Source organism: Oxyura jamaicensis, chromosome 10 (assembly GCF_011077185.1).
Source record: "Oxyura jamaicensis isolate SHBP4307 breed ruddy duck chromosome 10, BPBGC_Ojam_1.0, whole genome shotgun sequence".
NCBI classification, from domain to species: domain Eukaryota; kingdom Metazoa; phylum Chordata; class Aves; order Anseriformes; family Anatidae; genus Oxyura; species Oxyura jamaicensis.
The window spans coordinates 9,302,536-9,310,565 of record NC_048902.1 but is presented as its reverse complement, the minus strand read 5'-3'; the positions used below and the strand labels follow the sequence as shown (position 1 = coordinate 9,310,565).

Sequence of the window (8,030 nt, the reverse complement as noted above, 5' to 3'; positions counted from 1 at the left end):
AGAAGAGAAGAGAAGAGAAGAGAAGAGAAGAGAAGAGAAGAGAAGAGCCAGTGGCCAAGCAGAGCATTGGGTTACCAACTGGAGAACATCATCTTTCAACCCCCATGGTGATCCCTACTGATTTTGCAGCCAATGCAAATGAGGAAGTGGCTCTGCAGGGCACCTGTGCAAGCAGCCCTGCTGACAGGTCAGAATATTGCCCAACCAACTGCTCTTGGCACACAAGAGCCAAAGAGCATGCGTACTGGCCTGCAACATGAAGAGGTTACAGCTGGACAGGCTGTACTCCTAGATGGAGCAATATCCACAGGAACACCGATGGCCATAGTCACTTGGCTGCAGGAGGACAAACGAGTCCCCAGCGCAGAGTGGGACCCATCTCTGGGGCTGTCTGGGGTCCCCAAAACTCTCACCTTGTCATACGTCTCGTAGTGCTCCTTGACAATCGCCTGCAGGAAACGGATGAACCGCTCGTTGAAATCTTTAAAGAGATCCATGGCGCGGCTGGGCAGGTAGCGGAGCAGCGGGATGAAGTCCGAGAGGTTGCCAGCAGCCGCCACGTCCCCGAACTTCTCGCTGTCGTTGACCAGGCTGAGCAGCTCCTGGTCATTGTGGTCGTAGCGCTTGCCGAAGCACATGGCACAGATGACGTTGGCCACCGAGACCACCAGGTAGCGGCACGGGTCAAAGCTCTGCTGCTCCTCCATCAGCTGCAGGAACTTGGTGACCAGGTAGGCGGCCTCCTTGGAGACGTGCTCCTCCAGGAGGCAGCTGCAGGACGACGTGGGGCTGGCGGCGATGGAGAAGGTCTTCAGGGCGTTCTGGGCCAGCCTGCGGCGCGCTTTCCACACTTCCCCTGAGTCAGGGCTGAAGCCCAGGCTCTGCCCGTCTGTGATGTGTCGGAAACTGGGCAGGTCGGGGCGCCCCATGAAGTCCTCCCCTTGCCTCACCAGCGCCTGCCGCAGGGTGTCCAGCCCGCTCAGCACCAGCACGGGCTGGGTGCCGATGGCCACCTCCATCACGTCCCCGTACTTCTGGCTCAGCCGCGTCAGGGCCAGGTGCGGGTCCTTCCTCAGCTCCAGCGCGTTGCCCACGATGGGGAGGCCGCGGGGGCCCGGGGGGGGCTTCAGCCCCTTGGGCACACAGCGCCGCAGGGGCTGGGTGAGCAGCAGGAGCAGGCAGAAGACAGCAGCCGCCAGCAGGACCTCGGTGACCGAGACACCACCGGGGCTCCCCAGCAGCCCCATCGCAGCCTCCATCCCTGCTGCCATCTAGAATGAGATAATGGGAAGTGAGGTGCAGGATTAGCGTGGGGAACCCCAAGCAGCTCAGGGAGAGCTATAGCACGAATTCTCCCACCCAGCTTTAAAACTTTCCACGTCCGTGCTCAGAGCCCCACAGGCACACATCCTCTCCTACCTGCAGGTCCTCAGGTCACAGAGGGCTGGGGTCCCAGCAGAGTGAGGAGAGGGGGTCCCAAACCCCCGGATGGGTTCCTCTCCTGCTGCCTCCTGCTCCACTCGAGGCTTAAAATAGGTGGCCGGGTGCTTATCTGCGGGGTCACAGCGAGGAGGACCCACGGGACGGCTACCCATTAACAGAGGGGGCCGAGCCCCAGGATCCAGCCCCGGAGCCCAGGGCAGATGTTCCCCAGCTCCACCACGCTGCCGGAGCGGGGACGAGCAGGGTACCGGTGTCCCCACGGTGGCAGGACCTCGTGGCCGGGGCCAGCCTCAGGTTAACGATTGGCCAGGGTTGCGTGAGAAGTCACTGGCACACTTCCTGACCGTGACATGCGACCGCCGCCTGGGCTCGGCCCCACGACCCCGTCCCCCCCCTCCAAAAAACCCCGGCGGGGGACACGCAGGGTCCTGGCTCAGCCGGGGGGAGCGGGAGTGTTCATTAGGTGGAGGGAATTTGTTTTTTTTTTTTTTTTTGCCCCAAGTTTTCATCTGCTCTTTGGAAAGCACGGGGGGAATCGTGCCCAGGGAGAGGCTGAGCTAATATTTAATAAAGGCTTTCAACACCTGGCCCAAGCGGGATCATTAATAGCAGTGAGTAGGCTCATTAACGCTTGGCAGGGACAGTTACAAAACCCAGGCTGCTAAAATTCAGCCCAATAATTGCACACGCTAACGAGAGGCACCGTGTGGACGGCTCACGCGGGAGATGCCTCCCAGCCCGGCGTGGGGAGGACGCCTGCCGACACATGGGGGATGTGCTCAAATACGGGGGAAACCCTAAAAAAAAAAAAAAAAAGGTTTTGGGAGGGCGAACACCCCAACGGCGTGGTGCGGGTGGCGGGCACGGGCCATGGGGGTGCTAGAAGTGCACGGCTGCAGCAGACGCGGGCCAGCTTTGGGCGTGCAAGGTGTGTGTGCACGGCGCCGCGCGGCGCAGGAGCCTATAGACATGTAGACATGTAGGTGTGCTGCAGGGGGACGGCACCGCCTGCCCTGCGTGTCCCCTGCCACCGGCATGTTCCCAAGCGTGGTGGCACTGCCGAGCCCCCCCCCCATCCCCCGTGGGCTGCCCCCCGGGTCCCGTGGGGGGGGATACAAGCGGGACCGAGCCCCGTTACCCGCTGCGGGGGGGGGGGGGGGGGGGGGGGGGGGGGGGGGCGATCCTGCCCGGCGCCACCCTGACCCCGGGCCGGGCTCCTGGACGTGGGGCCACCGCCCTGGCCCTTTATAAGCCATTTCCCCCCCCCACACCCATAGCGTGACAACGAGTGACCGTCCCAGGTCCGTCCCGGCCCCTTCGCACGCGATGCTGTCCCCTCGCCCCCCCCGCCCCCCGACGTGACCCCAGCCCCCGTTGTCCCCGGGGGCCGGGGGGGGGGACAGAGGGCACGGCGGCTTCTCACGCGAACCTGGCCAATTTTTAACCGGCAAGCCCCGGCCGTGACCCCCGGCCCCGCCGCCCCCCCCGTGGACCTGCCCCGCGTCCCCCACGGGGGTCTGGGGGGGAGTCGTGCCGGATCCGAGATCCCCCCCTTTAGGGCAAAGTCGGGTGGGGAGCACCGAGGGGTGCGGGACGGAGCCGGTGCGTGCCCCCCCCCCCCGGCGTGTTCGCGGATCCCCGTGGGGCTGCGGCTCCTTTAAGAGGTTCCCCGGTGGCGTGCCAGGGTGCCCAAACCTCCCTGCCGCTTCGCACGCGATGTCCCCCCCTTGTCACCTCCCCGGACCTCCGTGTCTCCCCCCCGGTGTCCCCGCAGCCCCTCGTACCGCCCGGTGCCGCGCACTCCCCCTCCGCCGTGCCGCCCGCCCGCCCCGTCGGGGCAGCCCCCGGGGAGCGCTGAGGGGGGGTCCCGTAAATCCCGGGGGGGGCTGTCCGGGAGTTTGGCCGCTCGGCAGCTTTGATTAGGCTTTGGTCACGTGGAGGGAGGCGGCCCGGCCAATCAGAGCGGGAGGCGATGCATATAAAGCAGGGCCGGCGGGGTGCCCGGTACCTGGCGGCGGGATCGGGCCCCCGAGGGAGCGCTGCGCCCCGAGGTGAGCACCGCTGGGTGAGGGACCCCCGCTGGAAATCCCCCCAAAATCCACCCTGACAGCATCCTGCTGGGAGCTACCGCTTGTGGGGTGTGTGGGGGGCTTCTGTGGGGTCCTGGCTGCCCCCTCCTCAATTGCTGTCCTTCTCCGCAAGGTTCTTCGATGGCAGCAGGGATGGAGGCTGCGATGGGGCTGCTGGGGAGCCCCGGTGGTGTCTCGGTCACCGAGGTCCTGCTGGCGGCTGCTGTCTTCTGCCTGCTCCTGCTGCTCACCCAGCCCCTGCGGCGCTGTGTGCCCAAGGGGCTGAAGCCCCCCCCCGGGCCCCCGCGGCCTCCCCATCGTGGGCAACGCGCTGGAGCTGAGGAAGGACCCGCACCTGGCCCTGACGCGGCTGAGCCAGAAGTACGGGGACGTGATGGAGGTGGCCATCGGCACCCAGCCCGTGCTGGTGCTGAGCGGGCTGGACACCCTGCGGCAGGCGCTGGTGAGGCAAGGGGAGGACTTCATGGGGCGCCCCGACCTGCCCAGCTTTAAGTACATCTCCAACGGGCAGAGCCTGGCCTTCAGCCCCGATGCAGGGGAAGCATGGAAAGCGCGCCGCAGGCTGGCCCAGAACGCCCTGAAGACCTTCTCCATCGCCGCCAGCCCCACGTCGTCCTGCAGCTGCCTCCTGGAGGAGCACGTCTCCAAGGAGGCCGCCTACCTGGTCACCAAGTTCCTGCAGCTGATGGAGGAGCAGCAGAGCTTTGACCCGTGCCGCTACCTGGTGGTCTCGGTGGCCAACGTCATCTGCGCCATGTGCTTCGGCAAGCGCTACGAGCACAACGACCAGGAGCTGCTCAGCCTGGTCAACGACAGCAACGAATTTGGGGATGTGACGGCTGCTGGCAACCCCTCGGACTTCATCCCGCTGCTCCGCTACCTGCCCAGCCGCACCATGGATCTCTTTAAGGACATCAACAGGCGCTTCAACTTGTTCATAGAAAAAATTGTCCAGGACCATTACGCCACCTTTAACAAGGTAAGAGCTTGGATGCTGCTCTGGGGCAAACCTTTCCCTCGCTTTGCTGCTTGTTCTCTTACTGCGTTCTTTTTGTCTTTGTCCCATTCATTAAAATCATTAGAACAGGGCACAGACCTAGAGCTTTGTGCTTAAAAAAATTGAGCTTCTGAGGAGGAAGCCCAAATCCAAGTCTGCTGCTTATGGGACGTGGTAGAGCCTCTTGAGATGCTGACTTTGCTGCAGCTGGTTCCCAGCTCTCTGATGGAGCTGCTCCCACCAGCTCTCCTTACCCACCAGCTTGGCTCTGCAGCCTGTCCACCAAACCCCGCTGCCCCTTGCTGGCTGCTGGTCCTGGCAGCCCCTGCCTCCAGCATCCCCCTTTGTGCTCGTGGGGGAAGGAACAGTTGGTGCCTCCCGGAGCTGGGTAAGGGGAGGTTTCCCCTGCTTGGTGTCTCTGACCCCTTGGCTCTTCCCCAGGAGCACATCAGGGACATTATGGACTCGCTGATCGGGCACAGCCAGGAGAGGAAGATGTCAGGGGAGGACACCCACATCCAGCTCTCTGACCACAGCATCATCGCCATCGTCAACGACCTGTTTGGGGCAGGTGAGGCCATCTCCACGGGTGCAGCCCCATCCCCTGCCATGCTTGGGGCTTTGGAGGTGTCGCAGGGCTCACAGGCAGTTGTGGCCACAGGAGGTGGCTTTTGAGGGGCAGCTGATTGGGGAAGCTTTCCAAGGCTATGTGTCACCAGCCAACACATCCAGGGTGCTGGGATTTGCGAATATCCTGCCTTTCGGTAGCTAAATGCCTTTCTTTGTGTCCATCCAGGCTTTGACACTGTGACAACTGCCCTGTCCTGGTGCCTCATGTATGCTGCCTTGTACCCCGACATCCAGAAGAGGATCCAGGACGAGCTGGGTGAGCTGACAAGCCCGATTCTTTGGGGCTGGGACCTGTGAGGAAAGGGCTGGCCCCAACCAGCTTCTCCCCACCTCCCGCAGATCAGACCATCGGCCGGGAGAGGAGACCGCGGCTGTCGGACCGAGGCACGTTGCCCTACACAGAAGCCTTCATCCTGGAGATGTTCAGGCACTCTTCCTTCCTGCCCTTCACCATCCCACACAGGTAGGTGATGCTTGGGGTTTGGGAGGTCCCAGCAAACGGAGCACCTCCAGAACTTGTGTTGGTTTCACCACGAAGCTGTGAGTTTCCTCTGAACTTGTCCCCTCCGCCCGTATTTCTTCCAGGACGACGAAAGCCACTGCTCTGAATGGCTACTACATCCCCAAGGACACCTGCGTGTTCATCAACCAGTGGCAGGTGAACCACGACGAGTGAGTACACCACTGCGTTACTGTTCGGCGTGCAGTCGGCTTGCTTGGGATGGAGATTGCACAGATCTGTCCTTAAAAGTCCCAGATCAAGCGCTTTGGGTCAGCAGCTTTGCTCTGCAACAGGAGCACAATCTTTCCCCATATCTGAGTGGCAGTTCCTTGGTCAAGGTGCTGGAAAATCCCACAGCACGGCCAGGCTGGGACAGGTCAGGAGGTTTTAAGGGAGGATGCAAGACGAGAAATCCCTCACGTCTCCATCCTTCCTTTGTAAAAGTTCCTGCTCGATCCCTGCGCTCCCATTGCAGCTGGAGGCGCAGGACCTCTAGATGTTATGTGCTGATTTCAATCATCCCCGGTATTTGCGTAGGCAAAGACAATCAGTCTGAAGTGGAGGTTTCAATGGGCTGAGCTGGTAGGGGCTGACATGCAGCTGGCATTTTGGGTGGGGAACAGAGGCCACAGCAGGCTGCCAACGTTTCAGGGTGGTGAAATGAGAAAACATTGCAACACTCCTCGCAAAGAGGACTCCCTTTGTCTGCCGTCCCCAGCGGCTTGCTCAGGTCTCTCCGTTCCGCTGCAGGAAGCTTTGGCAGGACCCCTCTGCCTTCAAGCCCGAGCGGTTCCTCAACGCAGCCGGGACCGAGATCAACAGGACGGAGAGTGACAAAGTGCTGACGTTCGGCCTGGGGAAGAGGCGCTGCATTGGCGAGTCCATCGGCCGCTGGGAGGTCTTCCTCTTCCTCACCACCTTGCTGCAGCAGCTGGAGTTCAGCCTGGCCCCGGGCGAGGCGGTGGACATCACCCCTCAGTACGGGCTGACCATGAAGTACAAGAAGTGCGAGCGCTTCCAGATAAAGAGGCGCTTCCCCTCCAACAGCTCTCCGTGAGGCAGCGAAAAATGAAGGCAAGAAATGACTTTTTGGGTCGGGCGCCTCTGCTCGTGCTCCCGGCGTGGAGCTGCTCCCGGCGCCGCCTTGCTTCACTGCAGGTGCCCTCATCCCTCGTTGTGCTCAGGCTGAAGAGGAATTTGCACGATGAATCCCTGAGCGTTTGCACCCCGGAGGTGCCCTGACGACTGGAAATGTGTAATTTAGGTCGTGCTGCTCACAGGACATTGTGTTAGCTGCCCCCAAAGGAGAAGCCTTCTGGGCAATACCAAATGAACGAGAGCAAGAGATACAAATGAGAGGCACAGTACAACGCTTCTGGACTATGTATTTGCTGCTTCAACTAGTATTTTTTTAACAACAGATTGGTATATTCTGACTAATAAAAAGAGGATCAGATTGAGGACTGCAAGAGATGCGTGGAGCAAGTCTTCCTGGCACACGGAGCAGGAATTTGTGCTGCTTTGTGCTGTTTTCTGGGGGCTGCATGGAAATGCATCCATCTGCAGAGAGAAATGGCATGGGATTTCTAACCCAATAAACGCTTTTATGAAAGCTTCTTCCTCTTTGCTGCTTTTATTCCCCTTGGGGGGAGGATGGGGTTGCACAAATCACATCTCTGTCCTTAAAGATCTAACAGGGCTGCGTTGGATTCTTCTGGGGGGAACTAAGTGGGATGTTCACACAAAGGAGAGCTTCCCTGTCCTTGGGGGTACATGATCTAGGTGAGAAAAGACCTCTGAGATCAAGTCCAACCATCAACCTGACCTGTGTCCTGTCACCAAGCCCTGCCCCTTAGTGCCACATCTGAAGGATGAGGTCCCCTCCCGGTGTGTACGGAGAGGGCCGCGGTATCGGCGGTGCTGCGTGTCCCTAAAACCCAGTGCAGTGGTCTTCTCCACACCATAAAGCAGCAAACGGACCATGGGTGCTCCTGGTGCCCCCCAGCTGCCCTGAGCATCTTGGGTGCCTCCTGAAGCGATGATATACATACAAGGGCCACGCACACAACGAGCAGCTTTGTGTGTTTCAGGGATTCTTGTAAATTTTTTAAAAAGTGATCACAGCTGGCACAAGAAAACCTGAATCCAGGCCCTGTGTGGGAAGAAAATACTGAACAAAGCAAAAAAGCCCCAAACACCTTGTTTGCCTCACTGCGTCCCCTGAAACAAGCCCTCCTGCTGTTGTGACCTCTCATGGGAGATCATGGGGGCGAGGAGGAGATGGAAGGCGTGTCCTGCAGGTGTTATGGAGATGGTGGAGGTGTCGTGGAGGTGGTGGAGGTGTCACGGGGGTGGTGGAGATGTCACG

At 60.7% G+C, this 8,030-nt stretch overlaps 2 protein-coding genes across 2 annotated transcripts in view; one reads left to right on the top strand and one right to left on the bottom strand.

Annotated features, from left to right (window-relative positions):
• Nucleotides 1-1,736, bottom strand: part of LOC118172281 (cytochrome P450 1A5-like) — a 3,816-nt gene extending 2,080 nt beyond the window's left edge. The window contains exons 1-2 of the mRNA XM_035336106.1: nt 1,420-1,736; nt 414-1,271 (exon numbers count right to left, since the gene is read on the bottom strand). Of these exons, the coding sequence (XP_035191997.1) occupies nt 414-1,271 (858 nt within the window). The 5' untranslated portion in view covers nt 1,420-1,736. The remainder of the gene's footprint in view (nt 1-413; nt 1,272-1,419) is intronic.
• Nucleotides 1,737-3,363: 1,627 nt separating this feature from the next.
• Nucleotides 3,364-7,275, top strand: LOC118172279 (cytochrome P450 1A4-like). Its single transcript, XM_035336104.1, is given in 8 exon segments — nt 3,364-3,494; nt 3,646-3,800; nt 3,802-4,512; nt 4,972-5,101; nt 5,327-5,416; nt 5,500-5,623; nt 5,746-5,832; nt 6,413-7,275. Coding segments are annotated over 8 exon segments (1,683 nt in total). The 5' UTR covers nt 3,364-3,415; the 3' UTR covers nt 6,720-7,275.
• The last annotated feature ends 755 nt before the right edge of the window (nt 7,276-8,030 follow it).